The 23,466-nt window shown below is 40.1% G+C and overlaps 1 protein-coding gene across 5 annotated transcripts in view; it reads left to right on the forward strand.

The window, feature by feature from the left end:
* Positions 1 to 23,466, forward strand: part of ESRP1 (epithelial splicing regulatory protein 1) — a 71,140-nt gene that overhangs the window by 33,281 nt on the left and 14,393 nt on the right. For 2 of the 5 annotated variants that reach the window (XM_008069161.2, XM_008069160.1), the window contains exons 11-14: positions 3,683 to 3,901; positions 5,514 to 5,700; positions 9,739 to 9,907; positions 20,818 to 20,968. In XM_008069161.2, coding sequence (XP_008067352.1) covers positions 3,683 to 3,901; positions 5,514 to 5,700; positions 9,739 to 9,907; positions 20,818 to 20,968 — 726 coding nt within the window. Of the gene's footprint in view, positions 1 to 3,682; positions 3,902 to 5,513; positions 5,713 to 9,738; positions 9,908 to 20,817; positions 20,969 to 23,466 lie in introns of all 5 variants that reach the window. The other 3 variants (XM_008069159.1, XM_008069162.1, XM_008069163.1) reach the window with 3 other exon arrangements.

The raw sequence follows: 23,466 nt of genomic DNA on the forward strand, positions 1-23,466 counted from the left end.
GCGATCCTTCCGCCTCAGCCTTCCAAGCAGCTGGAACTACAGGCACGCGCTACCACGTCCAGCTAATTTTTGATTTTATTGTAGAGATGAGGTCTCACCAAGTTGTCCAGGCGGGGCTCGATCCCACAGGCTCAGGCAATACACTCACCTCAAGCTTCCAAAGTGTTGGGGTCACAGGCTGAGCCACCGAGCCCGGCTAATTTTTTTATTGTAGAGACAAGGCCTTGCCATGTTGCTCAGGCTGGTCTCGAACCCTTGAGCTCAGGCAATCCTCTCACCTCCACCTCCCAAAGTGCTGGGATTGTAGGCATGAGTCATTGTGCCTAGCTATATTTTCTAATCTAAAAAAAAATTAAAATAACACTGGGAGAATACAGAACATATAAATTGCTGGAAAACAGTTTGCATTCCATAGCCAATAGATAGCCACTGTTATCCTATACGCACACAGAAAACATACAGCATCTTTTATAGAACTGGAATATTGCTGTAGCTGTATTTCTGTATTCTGTTTTAAAACTGCATTTGAAAACTCACCCATGTCTACAAAATTTCATCTTTATATCTCATGGAGGTACATACTTTATTTAGAAACTCCTCTAGCGTACATTTTTTTTCTATCATGAGAAATTCCTACATAATTATGCTTTTAAAACTCTCATCAATTTCTGGTTGATTCTGTAGAATTGGATTTAAAGTGTGTATATTTGGATATTAGTGTGAGTTTTTAGGTTTTTAATGTCAAATGTTATTTTCTAAGAGACTTGATTAGTTTTATGTCCTGTCTTGTTTTTACTGACTTTTAGAGTTGTTTTTGAGATACAAAATGGGGCAATCACTTCTCCAAAATGTACTGAGATCTAAGCATGAAACCATGTGTAGGATTTCAAGCCTTTCAACTTACCAGCTGAACATGTCTTCAAGGGTCAGTTTGTATTTCAGCTGTAGCTGAAATTGTATAGAATGCTTTATACAGAGCTCTTCCAACTTACTCTACCTGTGACCCATAGTAAAACTGGGTCATCTAAATGATTCCTTTGGTATTATTTCTGAGTTCGTAGAATATTTTGTATAACTTCTGCATTGTGATTTAAAATAATTATGCAATGTGAACAAGCACCAAAAGGATTTTTATGCCTATAAACAGTAGAGGTGGAATTTGTTAGTTCTCTGTTCTGTCATATTGGTACTCTTGAAATCTAAACTAGTTACAGACTTAAAATTTCAATCTGTACCTTGGTGAAAATGTGCATCAGAAACTCTGAATCTCTAAAACATACTAAATGTTCTTGAGGTTTCAAATATTGCACATTCTTTCCAACCCAGAAGATAAAAACATGAGAATTTTACTTTAGATCCTTATGTGGAAGAACAATTTTATGGAAATCATGACCAGGACTAGATTACCCCACAGCCAGGACCACTGTGTGTTGGTTTTAGAATAAAATGGACTTCCTCTCTAGATAGATATGTACCATAAATTGGCTCTGGGTGTGTTTTCTCTCTACTTCTCCATCCCTACAGATTTATTTCCCAAGGGTTGAAGTAGTCATAGGCTCTTCACTGTATTCTCTTCATTGCTATTAATAATTTCATTCAGTAAGCTTCTAAGCACCTCCTATTTAGCAGGTATTTTAAAGTGCTTGACCATTTCCTGGCCTGAGTTTGTCTATAGCCCCATGGAGTTTTTTGTTCTTCTCCTAGTGTTTATGTTGTGTTTGTATTGTTTGTGTAATTTTTAGAAAGTCTTTCTGTTTCTTTGTCATGACATTTGGCTGTGCTCTTTGATTTTTGTTACCTCTTATCCAGATAACAACTGAAGTGGAGTTTAGTGCACATTTAGGAAAGGTTCACTGATTTTTCTACATTTTCAGTTCATGGAATGTCAAAGGTGTAAGGGTTAAGTTGCTCAGAAAACCTGAGGATGCCACAAGTCGCATGTGTACAAGGACTTACCTCCTAGTATTATGAACTAGTTGGTATACCCTAAACTAATAAAAATGTGGATAAAAGCTGGGCACGGAGGCTCGCCCTGTCATCCCAGCATTTTGAGCGGCCGAGTTGGGAGAATTGCTTTAGCCCTAGAGTTTGAGACCAGCCTAGGCAAACATAGTGAGACCTCATCTCTACAGAAAAAAAAAAAAATCGCCAGGCATAGTGGCATGCCCCTGTAGTCTCAGCTACTTCAAAGACTGAGGCGGAAGGATCACTTGAGCCCAGTAGGTCGAGGCTGCAGTAAACTGGGATCATGCCACTGTACTTCAACCTGGGCAACAGAGTGAGACCCCCCCAAGTAAAAAAAAAAAAAAAGTGGACAAGAGCCTTGTAATATGAGTTTTGCCTAAGGGCAATCTGTCCAAATTAAATATATCTGACCTATCACTTGATTTTCTGTCTGGCCACTGTCTCAAATTTACATGGAAACTAAATTTCTGTTTTTCTTTATGGTCACCAAGTTATTTTTTTTAGTTTGACATTATTTAGCCTTTCTGTTTTGTGCTATTATGAGGCATTGCGTTTTAATATAATCCAAAGTCACTGTTTTTCCTGTGAATCCTTTACTGGATCATTTTCTATTTCCCCCCCTTTTTTTTTTTTTTTTAATTTGCAGTCTCACTCTGTCGCCCAGGCTGGAGTGCAGTGGCTGCTCCCAGCCACCACTGCCTCGACCTGCTGGGCTCTAGCGATCCTTCCGCCTCAGCCTTCCAAGTAGCTGGAACTACAGGCGTGCACTACCACATCCGGCTAATTTTTTGATTTACTGTAGAGATGAGGTCTCACCAAGTTGTCCAGGCAGGTCTCGAACCCGCGGGCTCAGGCAATCCACTCACCTCAGCCTCCCAAAGGTGCAGAATTACAGGCTGAGCCACTGAGCCCGGCTCATTTTCTATTTCTTAGGTTTAGGAGAAGTATATGAAATTAATATTAAGGGGAGCACTGTGAACTTAGTGAAGTGATTTCTAATAAATGACTACAAAAGTCTCCATTTATTGATATATTCAGGTTTTTATAATAGTGGAAGATTTTAGCCAGGTGTAATGGCACACGCCTGTAATCTCAGCACTTTCTGGGGCAGAGGCAAGAGGATTGTCTGATCCCTGAGGTAAAGACCAGCTGGGCAACTTGACGAGACCTTGTCTCTGCAATATATCAAAAAATTAGCCAGGTGTGGTGGTGTACACCTGTAATTCTAGCTACTGCAAAGGCTGAGGCAGAAGGAGCACATGAGCCCAGCAGGTCGTAGTTGCAGGGGCCGTGAACATACCACTTTACTCCAGCCTGGGCGACAGAGTGAGACTCCAACTAAAAAAATAAAATAAAATAAATTAAAATAGGCAGACTTTAAGGATATGTGTCCTGTGGTAGATAGTGATGCATTTTTTTCAGGTAGACATATCCTTAATCTAAGTGTGTTGTGTTGTGTGTGGTGCATGCCTCATTGTATATTGTGCTTTGCCTGCTTAACTGCACGAATCCCTATCTCCATCATTGCTTCTCAGACTCGAATGCACTGATGAATCATCTGGGAATTCTTGTTAAACTGCAGATTCATATTCATTATGTCTGGGGTGGAGCTGAGGTTCTGTATTTCTGAGAGGTTTCCCAGTGATGCTGTTGCTGGTCTGCAGACATCAGAAGGGTAACAAGGCTCTAAATCACTTCTGTTTTGCTTTGAGTACAGGTGCTGAATCGATTCTCCTCGGCCCCTCTCATTCCACTTCCAACCCCTCCCATTATTCCAGTACTACCTCAGCAATTTGTGTCCCCTACAAATGTTAGAGACTGTATACGCCTTCGAGGCCTTCCCTATACAGCCACAATAGAGGATATCCTGGACTTCCTGGGGGAGTTCTCCACAGATATTCGCACTCATGGGGTTCACATGGTTTTGAATCACCAGGTAAGAAAGTCACTTGATTTTTGGTTAAATAAAAATATATATTATTTGCTGGAAACCTTAATAGTATTTTGTGCTGTTATAAGCAGAACAACATTCAAAAAACCCACAAACCAGGTAGTTTTAATTGACTTTGGATTTCTTTCTTAAAAGCAACGTTGTACTAATTTTTGAAAATAAATTGTTTTCTGAGCATTATCTGTTGAATATAGGTTTTTATTCAACAGGTAACTGATTTTTTTTTTTCTAAATTGCTAATTTCCTACCTTTTCACTAGGCTGTTTTGTCACTTTTATAACTATAATCTTGTGTTACTGGAAAAGCACTCGCCAGTGGTTATAACCAATCATAAAATATCATGAGCCCTTGCTTTCCACACCAGTTTTCTACACCGGCACATGCTCTTTCTAACTTGTAAGCTGTTCAACTTGTTATCTGACCCTCTTGGCATGCCTCACTGGTAGGAATCTTTTTGAATAAAATTTCCCACAGTTCAGCATCTCCACGGAGTTGTTTGATTTCTTTTTGAGTCACCATTTCTAATAACCTAGGAACCAGTTGCTCTTTAACAACAGTAGACAGATTTGCCTCTCATTGACCTGTGTGACCTATTGTGATTACACTCAGAAAAATGCTTCTTTGATGATGGACAAGCTCTTAGCTGTCTTCACAACATTGGATTTCCATCTTTGTCTAGGTTTGTTGCTAATTTCCCTGGTACGGTAACTGTTAGGGTAACTTGCATAGTAATAATGTGGATTATATAGTCCCTAAGAGACTTTTTGAGAAAAACCATAAAATAAGAAGGCAGTCTTCCAAGTTGGTTATAACTGTTTCTCTCCCAACAAATGTGCATTCTTAGTAAGATAATAGAATCTTTAGGTATTCTAGTTCTGTGAATGCACATCTGCAGGCTTGGTTTTAGGTAGGAGAGTTTAGCAAGCGATTACTAGAAGAAAATATTTCTAAACACCTGTTTGGCCAAGGTGGAACTGCGCGGGTGGAGGTGAGAGAAAGGATCCCAAGCAAGACTTGATGATACTGCTCTCACCAACCAACATGGTACCTTGCAACTCCCAGTTCCTTCCCCCAAGCCACATTCCAACCAAGGTTTCAGGGATGTGGGAAGAATGAAAGGGATGTGGCAGCTCAGTGATGAACTGAAACTGGAAGTCCAAAGAGAGCACTGTTTTGTTCAGTTTCCTGTTGGAGGATACGTAAAGCTCCAGTACTGGTTCTGTTGCTAGGTTTTCTCAGTTGAATGAGATTTAAATAGATTTTTCAGAAGGGAAATAAACCCCAATATACAATCCCATATTTTGAAACTGCAATCACAAGGAGACCCTTTCAAGACCTTGTAAATCTGATACTGATTAAGAGAAACCAAAAAGGATCATTTTCAGCTGTGAGCTCTCAAAGCTGTTTCTTTAAACGTCTTGGCCCATTGGGTGATGAAATGCAAGCCAGGTTTCAGTAGATTACGTTGTCACCTGAATTTTGTGACTAAAATGTCCGTATTATGGGTGATTGTCACTTTGCATGTTTTGTAAGCAACCATTTCCTTGTTGAAGGGAGACAGTCCCCTTTTGTTTTTATTCTTCCCTCACACACTCAGGGCCGCCCATCAGGAGATGCCTTTATCCAGATGAAGTCTGCGGACAGAGCATTTATGGCGTCACAGAAGTGCCATAAAAAAACCATGAAGGACAGATATGTTGAAGTCTTTCAGTGTTCAGCTGAGGAGATGAACTTTGTGTTAATGGGGGGCACTTTAAATCGAAATGGCTTATCCCCACCGCCATGTAAGTTACCATGTAAGTTTTTCTTGGGTCTTGGCGCTATTCTACGCTATTTGCTGGTAGGTGCTTAAGCTGCTTTTGTAACTTTCTGTGCCCCTGGTTCTTTCTGAGGCAGGTGAGGTGGTTACATAAGGCTTTCCCATCTGAAATCGGTAGTATCTTATAATCATTTAAGACCTTGGTTGTGGACACCCATAATTAGAGATGCTACAGATACTTCCTTTCAAATTGTATCCTTGCTTTTCCAGTGATAAGCACTTGACTTCTGAAGCTTAGTATGCTCCAGATAAGCACTGACTCTGGGAGGCAACCTGGCTATGTAGCTATTTTCATACGCATTTACAGGTAAAAGTATGGCTGAATTCTTTTACTTTTTTCTTTTTAAACACATTAAACTTTAAGAAGGATGACTTAATGCACATTTTGCATTTAACTTTTTGAACATTGAGTACTTTTTGAAAATCATAACCTGGAGAGCATTTCTGTTGTTCTCAAGGGTATCTGGAATGAGCAGATTAGTAATATATATATATATATATATATATATGTATATATGTGTGTGTATATATAAATGCGTACATTATTTGGCCAAAGTTTCCATTGGATCACAGGATCAGTGCTTAATTCAAGCCATGCTCTTGCTCATTGGCACCTGGGTGCAAGCCATATGGAATCTTATTTGAGAGGAATAAGCCCTGTAGTCTAGTGACCAAGTTCTAGTTAGCAACTAAGGAACATTTGGGGATCTAATGTTAAAAACTGAATTTTTTTTTATGTAGTTTTCACTTTTAAGTAAGACATAACTTGTTAGGCCTGTTGGGCATGTTTAAAGAATATAGTTCAAAGGTAACTACGAAAGTAAACTGGATTTATGTGCTTGATTCCAATTAAATGGGGAGCTTCGGGGACACCACTTTCTAGTAAAAAGGGGGCTGTGCCAATAATCCTGTTTTATAAAGTATTATTTGTAGAAAACTTGGTGGGGCTTAATCCTTTTTTTCCTTGGAATTTCTAAATGCTAATATTTCATTTACCTGCTGCTTGCTGTTGGTGAATATCTAAGAGTTGGTCATTAATGAGTATCAAGTTTTGAAAATGTATAATTGGGTTAAGAAGCTATGTTAAAGTAATTCAAGTTATATGTCTTTTGTCCACAAAGCACTGATGTCAGTATCTTTTTGCAATATCCTTTCGTGATAATCTATCAAGCATTATGAGGTAAAGGAATTTCATCATCAATGTGTGATCCAAATTCTTTCTTGATATTCTTTTACTTCTCTCTCTTCCTAGTGAAGAACTGATTTTTATAGTCTTTTTCCATAAGACTTTCATTTTTTCCCTTTTGACCTCATAGCCCTAAAATTGAAAAAACGTAAGATGCTTATTTCACATAAGAATATATTTCTTGCCAGGCATGGTGTCTCATACCAGTAATCTCAGGAATTTGGGAGGCAGAGGCAAGGGGTTCGAGACCAGCTTGGACAATTTAGCAAGACCTCATCCCTACAGTAAATCAAAAAGTTAGCCGGGCATGGTGGTACATGCATGTTACTCCTGGAAGGCTGAGGTGGGGAGGATCCCCTGAACTCAGCAGGTTGGGGCTGCAGCAGCTGTTATCATGCCACTGCACTCCAGCCTTAGTGACAGAGTAAGACTCCAACTCTCACACACACACACGAGCACACGTACACATATTTGGCCTTTTTAAAAAACAGGATAGTTTACTTATTTTAAAATATCAGAATTCCAGTTAATACATATTAATATTATACCTGTTCTACTGAACTTTTTTTTTCCTGCCAACACACTTTAGATGATTGCTTAGTTATACAACAACCACAAAACTTACAAAAATTACTTCTGTTTTTATCTAATCTTAAGGACTAATGCAAGTAGAATAGTGATGGATTACCACTCCCTACTGAAGAATTTCTTACCGAATTTGGCGAAGAAATGCTGCTAAGGTCTCACTGATATTTTTAAGTTTGTCCCCTTAATTCACAAGGAACATTTTAAAGACCAACTTCATTTTGTAGTCTATGCATATACACGCTAGACTCTTGTTGTCCTTTTGTTTGAGGAATAACAAAAATGTAATCTAATCTATTTGGTTATCAAAAATGTCTGCCTTTGTTTCAAAGCAAAACAGACTTACGCCTACTATATATGTTTATCTTGTTGGTATGAGACACTGGACTATAATAGTTTTGAAAGCATAACATGGGGCCGGCATGGTGGCTCATGCCTATAATCCCAGCACACATTGGGAGGCCGAGGTGAGAGGATTGCCTGAGTTCAAGGGTTTAAGACCAGCCTGGGCAGCTTGGTGAGACATCATCTCTACAATAAATTAAAAAAAAAAAAAATTAGCCAGACATGGTGGCACGTGCCTGTAGTTCCAGCTACTTGGAAGACTGAAGCAGAAGGATCACCTGAGCCCAGCAGGTTTAGGCCGTGGTGGCCGTGAGCATGCTACTGTACTCCAGCCTGGGCGACAGAGTGAGACTTCAACTGAAAAAAAAAAAAAAAAAAAGCATAATATGAGCACAGGCTATATAATTTTCAGTAAGCCTTAGATGCCTCCTTCTGTATTGTTGTCCTTTGTGTGAGCACTTTAAGACCAGAGATTATAACTTAAAAATTTGTTTTTGAGCCAGGCTCGGTGGCTCAGCCTGTAATCCCGCGCCTTTGGGAGGCTGAGGTGAGTGATTACCTGAGCCCGTGGGTTCCAGACCCACCTGGGCAACTTGGCGAGACCTCATCTCTACAATAAATCAAAAATCAGCCGGGCGTGGTAGTGCGTGCCTGTAGTTCCAGCTACTTGGAAGGCTGAGGCGGAAGGATCACCGAAGCCCCGCGGGTCAAGGCTATGGTGGCCGGGAGCAGCCACTGCACTACAGTCTGGGCAACAGAGTGAGACTCCAACTCAAAAAAAAAAAAAAATTGTTTTGGTCAGTATAAAAGAGGCACTCAAAAGTCAAATGTAGGGCCAATGCATTGGTCTTTTGTTTATGTACCCATATTCAACTGGCTGTCTTCTTCACCTCCATAGAAATGTAGAAACTCATAGAAACAAATGTCAATTGGAAGTCATCTTGGGAATTTTCATGTAAAAAGGTTATCCTTTATGTCTCTGCTATATGCAAAATATGGTAGTTCTAGGCATGAATTTTAAAGATGGAGACCCCAAATTCAATCAGCTTCTCAGTTATTTCTTTTGTTGAATGCAAATAGCTGGATAGTTGTGTTTGTTCCACGTGTGAAAGCTAGTGACCAGCAACTGGTCTCACTGTGTTTCTAAGCCTGGAAGATGTTGGCAAACTAGAAGACAAAGGAGTTGGGGCCTATTTTCTGTGTAATACGAGCCAGCTTTTTATCAGCTGAGTGTCAGGAAGCCTTGCACATCAATTTCTTCAGGGTTATTTCCAAGTTGGGTTTTTGTTTTTTTAAAAACTTGCCAGAAGATACAGGTTAGCTTTAAAACTCATCTTCTGTGTTGTCTCCAGGTGGTCTAATGCAGAGCTCATCTACCCCTTTTAGTTCGTTCACTCTGGCATAACACATGCTTTGGCGTAAAACATGGAACTGGGCTAGAGATTTTTATTGTAATATTATTTGTTTCATGCTGTACTGAAGGGTAGATATCAAGATAAAGTAGAAGCATAATTCTCAGGTTTAAAATATCTTGCCTTTAGTTTGAAGTTATGTTGGATGTCAGTTCCATGTTTCTTTCCACCAAGGGTTGGAACTGACACTTGGGAGCGTGGGGGGGGGGGAAATCACCTGTTGTGAAATGATGGGGAAGACTCAAATCCTAATGTTGGTTTTTCTGGATTTCAGACTAAGAATGTTTTTTAAGGTCGATATTGTGGCATTTGGGATCATTTCTGTGTGTTATCTATAAAATCCAAAGGAACTTTTGGGATGGTATAAAGAACTGTGGTGCTCTCTTTCTGTACAATGTGTAAATGAAACAGTGACTTTATGGCTTTAGTCAGCTGTTACAAACTCACCTCAAAAACTCTCTCTTTGCTTATTTAGGCCTGTCTCCTCCCTCCTACACATTTCCAGCTCCTGCTGCAGTCATTCCCACTGAAGCTGCCATTTATCAGCCCTCTGTGCTTTTGAATCCACGAGCACTGCAGCCTTCCACGGCGTACTACCCAGCAGGCACTCAGCTCTTCATGAACTACACAGCCTACTATCCCAGGTGAGGCTCTGAGGGAAGTGGAAATGAGGGACAGAAATAAAGGACTCCTTTGATAGCCAGTGCCCAAGCTCACAAAAGAATATTGTCTGTCGCATGGAAGATTAGCACGGCAGGCCACAGCTTCTCGTCATATCTCTGACCAAGAAGGCTCTTTCAAGACAAACCGAAAGAAGTTTACTTTTTAACCATATATTGGCGGCATGATCTTTTAGGTCACTGATGTGTACAGCTTTCTTTTTCATTTCTTCTATCATAGGACTTTTATTTATTTATTTGTTTGTTTATTTATTTGTCGGAGTCTTACTCTATTGCCCAGGCTGGAGTGCAGTGGCACGCTCATGGCCACCGCAGCCTTGACAGCTGGGTTTGGGTGATCCTTCTGTCTCAGCCTTCCAAGTAGCTGGAACTACAGGCATGCTCCACCATGCCCAGCTAATTTTTTTATTTATTGTAGAGATGAGATCTCACCAAGTTGCCCAGGTTGGTCTCAAACCCCTGAGCTGAGGCAGTCCTCTCACCTCGGCCTTCCAAAATACTGGGATTATAGCCTTGAGTCACTGCGCCTGGCCTATCATACAACTTTAAAAGAATGGTGCTGTAATCACTGCAATAAGTTGGTAATACCATATGAATATAAGACAGGAAAATGCATCGTGGGAGCAATTGTATTTTTTTTTTTGAGTTGGAGTCTCACTCTGTCGCCCAGACTGGAGTGCAGTGGCCCCTCCTGGCCACCACAGCCTCGACCTGCTGGGCTCCGGCGATCCTTCCACCTCAGCCTTTCAAGTAGCTGGAACTACAGGTGCGCACCACGCCCAGCTAACATTTTATTTATTGTAGAGATGAGGTCTTGCCAAGTTTCCTGGGCTGGTTGGCCTCCAAAAGTGCTGGGATTACAGGCTGAGCCACCGAGCCTGGCTGCTCCTAAATCTCTATACATTGTATTTTTTTTTTTGAGTCAGAGTCTCAGTCTGTCACCAGGCTGGACTTGAAACTTAAAGATATAGTGAATATAGGCACCTAAATTCCTCAGCCTCCCAAAGGCGTGGGATTACAGGCTGAGCCACCGAGCCTGGCTGCTCCTAAATCTTTTCTATAAACAAATGCAGAATTCGGTTTTTTAGTATTTTTCTGACGTCCATATGTTTTAAGTCTTTGATTTTTAGTTGTGTTCAAGTTCTGGAGGGTAATAGGGTATTATGGATCAAATGTTGTCAAGCTGGGAGTTGGGAAATTTGAGTTTTAATCTCATCTCTTCTAATTGGAGCAAGTCACTTCACACTTCGGGATCCTACAAAATGATGAAATTGATCAAGTTTTTGTAGTCTGTTTGAGGTCTGATTGCCTATGATTTTAACTTGGATATGTAATAAATAACCTCTCATTCTCAATTATTTTCCAAAAAAAAAGTTTTTTTTGTGTTAGAGTCTCACTCCATCGCCCAGGCTGGAGTGCAGTGGCACACTTACGGCCACCCCGACATCAACCTGCTGAGCTCTGGCAATCCTACCACCTCAGTCTTTCAAGCAGTAGGAACCATAGGCATATGCTACCATGCCTGGCTAATTTTTCATTTACTGTAGAGATGAGGTCTTGCCACGTTGCCTAGATTGGTCTCAAATCCACAGGGTCAGGTAATCCACTCTCCTCGGCCTCCCAAAGTACTGTGATTGCAGGCTGAGCCACCGAGTCTGGCCTCTAAAAAAAATTTTTTTTTTTTTTTTTTATTGAGTTGGAGTCTCGCTCTGTCGCCCAGACTAGAGTACAGTGGCCACTCCCGGCCACCGCAGCCTTGACCTGCTGGGGTCTGGCAATCCTTCCGCCTCAGCCTTCTGAGTAGCCGGAAATACAGGCACGCGCTATCACGGCCGGCTGATTTTTTGATTTATTGTAGAGATGAGGTCTCGCTGCCCAGGCGGGTCTCGAACCCGCGGGCTCAGGCAATCCACTCACCTCAGCCTCCCAAAGGCGCGGGATTACAGGCTGAGCCACCGAGCTCGGCTTTAAAAAAATTTTTTTTAAAGAAATTTTGTTTAGCCATTAGCCAGTTCACTGTATTAAAATAAAATTTTACTTTGGTGTAAGCAGTACACTTTGGTATAAGCAATAATGCTCAAAATTTAAATAAAAAATTTTTTTTTTCCCGTCAAGCTATTGTGAGTATTCTAATAAGTGGCTTAAAACTAACGTATCTGATCCCACTGTTGCTTTGTTGTATTTTTTTTCTTCACACTCCAATATAGAGTTTCCCACTGGGGAGTAAGAACTTTGGAGTTTCATAGTAATAGTGACTTTTGTAGCATTTTTAAAATTACATTTATTTTTTTAGTAGTTTTAAAAACATGCTATTAAAATTAATTTTTGATCTACTGAGGAAGAAGAATAGGGAAAAATCCATGATGGTTATCAACAAGCCATCCATCATGGTTTTGTTTGTTTTTTGAAAGACGGAGTCTCGCAATGTTGCCCAGGCCAATCTTGAACTCCTGGCCTCAAGTGATCCTCCCATCTTGTCCTCCCAAAGGACTGAAATTTCAGGTGGGAGCCACCACGCCAACTAGCCATCTTTTGAAGGCTTGAAAATGTTCAGAATCAGGAGTAGCTAATTGTTCCTGGTTGAGTACTGTGTCAGGCACCAAGCCCGACTCTAGTCTGTCACCTTTGCTGGACCCGTGACAGTCGCTTGCTGCTGGTGGGCTCTGGTTATAAAGAAGGTCTTTGTTCACCTGTCTTACATCATCAGAATGTTGGGAGTGGAATGCATTATGCCTCTGAATGCCTGGTGAAGTTCTTGTGCCTACAATACACTTGCAGAGTATTCAGTTCCATCACCGACTTGCCATCTGGGTGCTGTTTGAAAAAGGAATCCTTAGAAACGAGACCACAAGTCTTGAATGGCAGTCCAATTTAAGGCAGGAGGAACTGACACTTATGGTTTAATGCCTTCTGTAATTTTGGATCCCTGCCTGTAAGTTAAATTTTTTTCTACTAGTAGTTTTAAAAATAGGACTGGGAGCGGTGGCTAACACCTATAATCCCAGCATTCTGGAGGCCAAGGTGAAAGGACTGTCTGAACCCAGGGGTTTGAGACCAGCCTGGGCAGCTTGGTGAGACCTCATCTCTACAACAAATTAAAAAATTAGCCGGGCATGGTGGCACATGCTGGTAGTTCCAGCTACTTGGAATGCGGAGGCGGAAGGATCGCCTGAACCCAGCAGGTTGAAGCTACAGTGGCCTGGAGCATGCTACTGCACTCCAGCCTGGACAACAGAGCAGGAATCCAACTCTAAAAAATAAAATAAAATGCTCCCATTTTATACAGCTCTTTGTCCAGAAGAAACTATTATTATTAATTTTATAATATATACCTACGTGTGTTTCTAGATAATTCACCACACTTAGCATGTACTGTCTACTTGTTTCTTTTTTTTAAAATTGCGAGTGTGTCCATTTTCCTTTGAGTATATATATATATATATATATATATACACACACACACATACCTCATTCTAGTAATTTTCTTTATAATACCCCAAGAGTAAAGATGCATAATAATTTGAAAGTTCCTTTATTTGTAGGCATCTATGCTATTAATTTTTTTTCTATTTAAGCTCATGGTGATCCTTGAAATGCTTGTATTTCCTTAGGACAATTTCGCAGAAGTGGGATTTTTCTTTTTCTTCTTCTTCTTATTTTTTTTGAGTTGGAGTCTCACTCTGTCACCAGGCTGGAGTGCATTGGCACACTCACGCCCACCCCAGTGTCGACCTGCTGGGCTCCAGTAATCCTTCCACCTCAGGCTTCCAAGTAGCCAGATCTACAGATGCATAGTGCCATACCCAGCTAATTTTTAATGTCTTGTAGAGACAGGTCTCGTCAAGTTGCCCAGGCTGGTTTCAAACCCGCGGGCTCAAGCAATCCTTTCACCTCGGCTTCCCAAAGTGCTGAGATTATCGCCACCATGTCCACATGAGACTTAATAAATACTAGCACTTAAAGACCAGAAAGTAGACCGGGTGTGGTGGCTCAAACCTATAATCCCAGCACTTTGGAAGACCAAGGCAAGAAGATTGCCTGAGCTGAGGGATTCAAGACCAGCCTAGGCAACTTGGCCAGACCTTGTCTCTACGGTGTATATATATATATAAAGAAAGAAACCTGGCTTGATAGCACACATCTGTAGTTCCAGCTACTTGGAAGATTGAGACCAAAGGATCACCTACACCCAGTAGGTCCACACTGCGGTGGCCATCAGCGTGCCATTGCACTCCAGCTGGGAAACAGAGAGAGACTACAACTGAAGAAAAAAAAAGAAAAAAAGACTTGGAATTTAAAGATATAATGGATATAGGCACCTAAAATAGTGACTAATCATTGAACATAGAGATTAGGATAAGTTACTAGTATAGTCCTCATTTCATGGACTTATTTATATTCTTATTTTGAGTGTTTTAGGAAATTTTCATGCTTTTAATTCTAATATTTTCCTAATCCACTGCCTTAAGGTAGATGCACTGAGTTTTTTTTTGTTTTTTGGGTTTTTTTTTTTTTTAGTTGGAGTCTCACTCAGTCGCCCAGACTGGAGTACAGTGGCCGCTCCCGGCCACCGCAGCCTTGAACTGCTGGGCTCCAGCGATCCTTCTGCCCCAGCCTTCCAAGTAGCTGGAATTACAGGTGCGCGCTACCACGTGCAGCTAATTTTTTGATTTATTGTAGACATGAGGTCTCGCCAAGTTGCCCAGGTGGGTCTCGAACCCATGGGCTCAGGCAGTCTACTCTCCTCAGCCTCCCAAAGTGCAGGTTACAGGCTGAGCCACCGAGCCCGGCTGCACTTAGTTTTTAGTAACAGCTTTATGGAAGCAATTTAATAAAATGAGTCATTTTAAGTGTTCAGTGGTTGTTGTTTTTTCTTGGTTTTCTGTAGAGATGGGGTGTTTCTGTGTTGCCCATCCTGGTCTTGAACTCCTGGGCTCAAACAATTCTGCTTTGGCCTCCCAAAGTGCTGGAATTATAGGCATGAGCCCTGGTCGTTTAGTGGTTTTGAGTGTATTTATAGAGTTGTAATAAGTTTAGAATAGTTTTATAATCTAATCTTTAATAATTTAAGTTTAATTTTTGAATAGTCCATCACTCCCAAAAGAAACCCTATGACCATTAGTTAAGAACTTCCATTTTCCTTCCATTTCTGTGCCGTATTCCCTTCCCCATCCCCACCTGTTTTTATAGATTTGCCTGTTCTAGATATTTCATATGAATGGAACTGTACCATATGCAGTCTTTTGTGACTCCCTTCCTTCCTTCCTTCCTTCCTTCCTTCCTTCCTTCCTTCCTTCCTTCCTTCCTTCCTTCCTTCCTTTCTCCCTCCCTCCCTCCCTTCCTTCTCTCCCCCCCCTTCTCCCCTGAGTAGCTGGGACTATAGGCACATGCCAGCACACTTCGCTAAATTTTTTTATTTTTTGTAGAGGCGAGGTCTTGCCTCTTGAATTCATGGGCCTAAACAGTCCTCCCACCTCAGCCTCCTAAAGCTCTAGGATTGTAAGCAGGGGTCACTGTGCCCAGCTTGCCTCCTTTTATGTAGCATGTTTTAGGTTAGCATATATGAATACTTCGTCCATTTTATGGATCTATCACATCTTTTTAAAGGCATGCCACATTTGGTTTATTCATTCATCAGCTGGTGTGTGTTGATACTTTTTCCCTTAGGAATACTGCTAGTATGAACATTTGCATTCAAGTTTTTGTGTGGAAATTGTTTTTTTTATTTTCTTTTGTATGTATCTAGAAGTGGAATTTCTGAATCATCAAGTAACTGTTTTAACTTTTCAGAAACTACCAAGCTGTTTTCCAAAGTACTTTCATCATGCTGTATTCCCACCACAATGTATGATGTTCTAATTTCTTCACATCTTTTCCAATCCACTTCTTAGTGTCTTAAATGAGCAATTTTCATGGGTGTGGATTGGGTATCTCATGGATTTGACTTGCTTTTTCTTCATTACTTGATTTTGAGCATCTTCTTTAGTGTACTTTTTAGTCAGTTGTGTATCTGGAGAAATGTCTATTCATATCCTTTTCACATTTAAAATTGGGGTTTTTTAATTTTTAGTTGTAAAATTTCTTCATATATGCCCTTTTTTTTTTTGAGTCAGTGTCTCACTCTGTTACCCCAGTTAGAGTACAGTGACACCATCATAGCTCACCACAATCTCAACCTCCTGGACTCGGGCGTTCTTCTCGCCTCAGCGTCCCAATGTTCTCAGATTACAGGTGAGCTACTGTACCCAGCCCTACCCATGTCTTCCTTTTCTCCCTTACACTTTTGGTATCCTATGTAACCCAAGGTCACAAAGGTTTCCTCCTATGTTTTCTCCTAAGTGTTTTGTGGTTTGAGCTCTTAGATTTAGGTGTATGATTTGAGTTAATTTTTTGTATGTATGAGAAAAGGGTCTAAAGTTATCTTTTTGCATGTGGATATTCCATTATTCCAGGACATTTTACTGAAAGAACTATTCTTTCCACATTGTCTTGTGTTGGAATCCTTGTGAAAAATCAATTCATAAGTTCTTTTTTTTCATCTTTCCATGACACTATAATGATATGCCTGAATGTTTTGGCTGATGCTCTGAAGAGCATTAATGATGCTCAAAAGAGAGACAACCACTAGGTTCCTATTTGATTGTGCTCCACAGTCATTGTCCAGTTTTTAACTTTGATGATGAAGTGTGATTACATTGACAGATTTGAAATTATTGATCACAGAGCTGGGAAAATTATCATGGACTTCACAGGCTGGTTAAACAAGTGTGGAGTTATCTGCCCTAGATTTGATGTGCAACTCAGTGATCTAGAAAAATACAGAATAATTTGCTCCAATTCAATCAGGTAGTTTTATTGTACTGACAACCTCAGCTGCCATCACAGATTCTGACAAAGCAAGACAGAGACACAGAAGAGGGGGAAACCTTGGATTTTCTTTTCTAGTGATATAATATATGTAAATAAATGCCTCAATAGACAAAAAAACAGTCCGTTAACCATATGTTAAAGGTTTATTTCTGTCCTTTCAATTCTGTTTCATTGATCTGTATGCCCATTCTTTTTTTTTTTTTTTTTTTTTTGAGTTGGAGTCTCACTCAGTCGCCCAGACTGGAGTGCAGTAACTGCTTCCGGCCACCGCAGCCTCGACCTGCTGGTCTCCGGCGATCCTTCCGCCTCAGCCTTCCGAGTAGCTGGAATTACAGGCATGCGCTACCATGCCCGGCTGACTTTTTGATTTATTGTAGAGATGAGGTCTCGCTTTGCAGGCAGGTCTCGAACCCGCGGGCTCAGGCAATCCACTCACCTCAGCCTCCCAAAGGCACAGGATTACAGGCTGAGCCACCAAGCCCGGCTTGTATGCCCATTCTTATGCTAGTATCATATTATCTTGATTACTATTGATTTGTAGTAAGTTTTGAATTTGTAAATATAAGTCTTTTACTTTGTGTTTTTCAAGACAGTTTTGGCTATTCTGGGTCCTTTTTATTTCTATATACATTTTAGCTTCAACTTTGATAATTTCTGCCAAAAAGTCAGTTAGAATTTGGATAGTTGTAGATCAGTTTGGGTAGTATGACCAATTTGAACCATATTACATCTTCTTTTCATGAACATGGACTGTCTTTCCATTTAGATGATCTTTTTTTAACAGTGTTTTATAGTTTTTAGTATACAAGTCTTGCACTTTTTGTTATATTTTTTCTGAGTAGGTTTTTTTTTTATAGTATTGTGAATGGAACTGATTTTTCTCTTTTTGTTGTTCATAGTAGTATATGGAAATGCAGTTGATTTGTATATTGATCTTCTATAACCTTACTGAAGTCGTCTTTTAGTAAACTATTTTTTTCTACATACAAGTTAATGGTTTTCCTGTCATTTTTATTATTTAAATTATTTTTGCTGGCCAGACTCGGTGGCTCGGTCTGTAATCCTGTGCTTTGGGAGGCCGAGGTGAGTGAATTGCCTGAGCCTGTGGATTCGAGACCTGCCTGGGCAACTTGGCGAGACCTCATCTCCTACAATAAATCAAAAATTAGCTGGGCGTGGTAGCACGCACCTGTAGTTTCAGCTACTTGGAAGGCTGAGGGGGAAGGATCGCTGGAGCCTAGCAGGTCGAGGCTGCGGTGGCTGGGAGCGGCCACTGCACTCCAGTTTGGGTGACAGAGTGAGACTCCAATTCAAAAAAAAAAATTATTTTTGCTGATACTTACTTTAGTAATCCATGAAAGGCCTTGAGATTTAGAATTTAATTGATGGAAAATTCTTATTCTCGTGCCCTGTTGTACTTTTACTTTCCCTATTATTTTTATTTTGACTGTAATTTGAAGGTACTAGGAACCCCAGACATAATTTATAGACAGTCTTTAGGCAAAGGGAATAGAATATGCCAGGACAAATCTGTGAAAGTAAGTTGTATGCTGTGTAAATGACCTGACTTTCATATCTACTATAAAAAAGTCCGAGTATCTAGTATAGAAACATGTGGAGAGGTCTTGATGGTTTTAAGCATTAGATTCATACTATCAGGTTTTTGACATGAACAAATATGGTCTTTTAGTGAATACTACCTGTGGAGGTGGAAAGTGTTGAACTAGAAGTTGAAAAATCTAGATGTTTCTTACAGTTTGGAGCTAACTTGTATGACTGGTAGGAAATTAACTCTTAGTTTCTATTTCTACCTCTTTAAAAATGAAGAGGCATGGTTGAACTATGGCTAAACATCTCCTCGGACCAAAAAATCAGTATCCCCCTGGTTTGTAGTCTCACGGTTGAATATAAATTGACTTGAAATCTCTAAACACTAATTTTCAACCATAGCTTCCACTGGGATTACTTGGAGTCATTTAAAATATATGTGATATACTAATATCTGGGTTTGGCTCTCTTGAGTTTCTGACTTTTAATTTGTTTGGGTAGGTTCTCCTCAGAGTAAGCTATAAAATTCTTCCTAAGTGATTCTAATTTGCAAACTAGTTGAGGACTACTGCCTAGAGACTTCAAAGGCTAAGGGCAGCTTGAGGTCAAATAATATCATCAGACTCCCATTACTTTAAAAAATGATGAATTAGACCAGGTGCAGTGGCTCAAGCCTCTAATCGCTGCACTCTGGAAGGCTGAGGTGAAAGAATTGCCTGAGCCTAGGGGAGGAGTTTGAGACCAGCCTGGGTAACTTGGTGAGACCTTGTCTCTACAATTAAAAAAAAAAAAAAAATTAGCCAGGCATGGTAGCACACACCTGTAGTTCTAGCTACTTAGAAGGCTGAGGCTGAAGGATCACCTGCACCCAATAGGTTGAGGCTGCAGTGACTGTGAGTGTGCCACTGCACTCTAGCGTTGGTAATAGAGTGAGACTCCAACTCAAAAAAAAAAAAGAAGAAGAAGAAATAGAATGATAATGATTGAAATAGCAAAAGTGAGATATATAGACTTCTATGGGGTTTATGGAGTTATTTGATATGTTAAATCATTGAATCTGAAGAGCAGTCCTGTGAAATTAGGAAGGTGTGAATCATTCCCATTTAGCAGATGAAGAAACTGAAGTTCAGAGAAATTAAATGACTTGCTCAGGGTTACTGTGCTAATAGGAGTCTGGAACTCTCAGCACATCTGATATCATTTCTGTTAATCCATCTTTTAGGATCATGTGGGAAGCTTAATCTCAGCAATTTATAGTCCTCCTATTTTGTGGTTAATTGTCTTCAAAATGGGATGGTTACCTATTTAGAAATTTGAGTAAAGGCTGATCATCCAAAGTTGTGAGTCTATATACTTCCTTAAACTAATGTCCTTTAAACAGATTTCATATATATATATTTTTAATTTTTTAATTTTTTTTTATTTTTTGAGTTGGAGTCTAACTCTGTCGCCCAGACCGGACCTGCTGGGCTCCGGCGATCCTTCTGCCTCAGCCTTCCAAGTAGCTGAAAGTACAGGTGCACGCTACTAGGCCCGGCTAATTTTTTGATTTATTGTAGAGATGAGGTCTCGCCAAGTTGCCCAGGTGGGTCTCAAACCCGTGGACTCAGGCAATCCACTCACCTCAGCCTCCCAAAGCGCTGGGATTACAGACTGAGCCACCAAACCTGGCTTCCTATATATATTTTTAATTACAGGTATCTGGCCACCAATTGTGAAAGAAAACAGATTGGGTGGGGATAGGGTGAAATTAGTTGCATCATATGGTAATTACCCAAGTTGCCACATAAAGTTAGGTGTTCACTTGGCTTGTGTTCCTTGAAGATCATTGCTGCAGGTACATCAGAGGACTAATACATCAAAATTTTCACTTGTGTTAAGATGATAGATTTCATATGTTATGTATCCCTTTTAAGCCCTCCCGCCCCCATTTTAAAGAATCAGATTGGTATATAAAACTCATGGGCACTATATTATTTTGCTTGCTGTGATATACATGTGCTTATATATGTAGGTAGAACAGGCTATTCTTCGGAGCAATCACTTTGGATACTTTTGGTCTCTGCTGGTGGTTCCCATTAGTCCTTTGTTTTCATGCCTTTTCATGCCTTAGTATTTCTCATAACTCAGCCAGTGAGTCATCTGTGAGCTGGGCCTTGGAAGTGGTGCTTTGTGGTGGAATGACTGAGGCTTACTTCTCTCCTTTCCATTTAATAAGCTCAGAGAGACGTGGGGAACCCTGCATGCAACTCTGCTTTAACCTCACTGTCTTTCAACTCTTGACTTTTGTGAAAAAAGTCAGAACTGCTATGGCATTCTTACCTGCCTTAGGAAAGGTAGCTTTGAGAAGTACAAGACTCTTGAGAAAGTCAGTTTCCTTAAGTAACTAATATTTTTAGAGTAAGTGTTCAACATTGTCTGTTTCTGTTGGTTCACTGTGCTTTCTCTCCCTTTAGCCCCCCAGGTTCGCCTAATAGTCTTGGCTACTTCCCTACAGCTGCTAATCTTAGCGGTGTTCCTCCACAGCCTGGCACGGTGGTCAGAATGCAGGGCCTGGCCTACAATACTGGAGTTAAGGAAATTCTTAACTTCTTCCAAGGTTACCAGGTCAGTAGCTTGAAGAAGAAAAATCTCAGTGCCCTTATTACTTAAGATCATTTGCCTGAAGAATGCAGCCAGGAAAGAAATAGATTCCATGCAATTCATGCGTGTACATGTGTTAATGGGTGTGCTTATGAAAGCAAATAGATCCAGAGTAGTGTGAGGGGACTGATTTTCAAACTCATGCCCTTCATCAAATAAGGATTTTTTCACTTTGTCTTAATTCTTTTTATTTAATCTTTTGGTGCTTTTTTGAAAACTAAACTACTTTGGGAAATTTCTTTAGGGCATACAGCACTACAGGTGTTTTCATCTAGAACAGGATTGGCGAAGGAGTTTTTCTCAAAGTTGGGATTCAAATCCTTGACTAAAAACATAAGTACTTAAACCTGGAGTTCACAGGTGACTATTTAAAAAGAGGTCAGAGGCCTCAACCTAACCTGAAAAAAGAAGATATTGACTAATGCATAAAAGGCTCAGTGAGTTTTTTGATGGCGGTTCTTTAAAATGAGCTCTTGAGCATATTTGGTGAGCCTTCCATAAAATGATCTGCTATTAATTCTTGTGAAGCTGACATTTACTCATGTTAGTTTTTTCTACCACTGTCTCTTTGGCTGTTTTCTGACAGAAGCTAAAGAGTTAGATGATTTTTAATAAGAGCTCTTTGACAATGAACAAAATCTCAGTGCCATCATGTGAGCAAACACCTTCCCTTCCTCAAGTCACACAGTTACCTAGAACTTGAGCCCTCTCTTTCTTGCCATGTCTAAAAATGAGTAACTTGTAGTCTTTTTTATTAAGCTAATACTGAAAATTGACCTCTTTCCTCCTGGAGCTAAACTTTGCTGAGTCTTCGGAGTTATAGGCACAATAATCACACTCTAAAATTGCCCTTGATCATTTGCAGCACAGCACTAGAAGGGTTGTGTCTACAGAGGCTGGTTCACTATTAGAATGGGTTTACTAGCTTGGTATCCATGAGTCATGGAGGACTGTGATCTCTCAGCTAAAGTGATCGCAGTGGTGATGCTAGAGGTCTCAAACCCACCAAGTTACCCTAATTATCTCAAGGGCTTCTAACATACAAAGGGTGTTTTCTGAACCCACGGGCTCAGGCAGTCCACTCACCTCAGCTTCCCAAATCTATGGCCGATAGTAAAAAAAACAGAAGGAAGGTAGACAAAAGTTGTCTTTTGTTATTACCTGGCTTAGCACATTCTTACCAGAAGTAAGACTTTTTTCCCAGAGGTGAGGAGATAATTTACTCTTCCCTAAATAATTATGGTGCCTTTGGAAGACTTTGAAAGGGGCAAAAAGTTACTTTAGTTTCCAAACTTCTGCCTAGTTCATTAAAATACAAAAGGAATATAAAATTTTACTGAAAGCTCATTGAAAAGATTGCTGAACCTCACAGAGAAAACATTTTGACTTCTGTATTTTATATTCCCCACTGTTATCCAACCATAGCAAGATAGGCTTCAGGTTTTAGTGAAATAGCTTTTATGTTCACACTGAATAGAATTGAGGAGTCTTATACATCAGTTAGTAATGAAATTAAGCAACATTGCTGTCTATTATGAAAAGTGGCATGACTCACATTTGTGGGTATTTATTTTACCACACACATAATAGGGATTATTACCATATTTATGACTAAAACATAGACATGGTTCAAAATTGAGAGACGATAACTTCAATCTGTAGCCATTTTTCTTTTTAGTAGCTTCTAGAGTCACTCAAGCTGGGGAAGTAGAGTTGTCAGTTAAAACAATAGCCAGGCTCGGTGGCTCAGCCTATAATCCCGCTATTTGTGAGGCTGAGGTGACTGGACTGCCTGAACCCGGGTTTGAGACCCGCCTGGGCAACTTGGCGAGACCTCATCTCTACAATAAATTTAAAAATTAGCCAGCATGGTAGGGCATGCCTGTAGTTCCAGCTACTTGGAAGGCTGAAGTGGAAGGATCGCCGGAGCCCAACAGGTCGAGGCTGTGGTGGCCCGGAGCGGAAGAAGAAATAAAAAGATATGTAAAATTATTTCATCTCAAGAAATTTGGCCTTCATTTCTGAAGTGCTTGGAATTTGTGAATTGGATTAATAAATTAGGGTTATATAGAAGCTTCAGTTATCTAATTCAATATATAAAATTGTTCCAATATCTTCTTTGAGTAATTCAAGCTACAAAACAGTTGCAATGCATGCATTCAAAAGATATTTATACCTAACCCACTTTTATTTCATTCTTACATAAGAGGTCATCTTTTTTTACTGTCTTTAAGAGTTCGTGACTTCTTTGTTGTGTCCTGGTCTCGGTTACTTAAGTAACAGCCGTTAACTGTGGGTTCTAGATTCTTTAGGTTTGGCTGTGCCACAGATGATAAAAATCAATGGATGACTTTTTTTTTTTTTTTAAGAAAATGTTCACATAAATGTGATCTGTGTTTATCTGTAATGTGTTTATTGGTGTTGCTGGTTTAATGGGACATTTTGGTTTTATTTCTGATTAT

This window comes from Carlito syrichta, unplaced genomic scaffold (genome assembly GCF_000164805.1).
Source record: "Carlito syrichta isolate Samal-C Ts95f unplaced genomic scaffold, Tarsius_syrichta-2.0.1 Scaffold311834, whole genome shotgun sequence".
Lineage (NCBI taxonomy): Eukaryota > Metazoa > Chordata > Mammalia > Primates > Tarsiidae > Carlito > Carlito syrichta.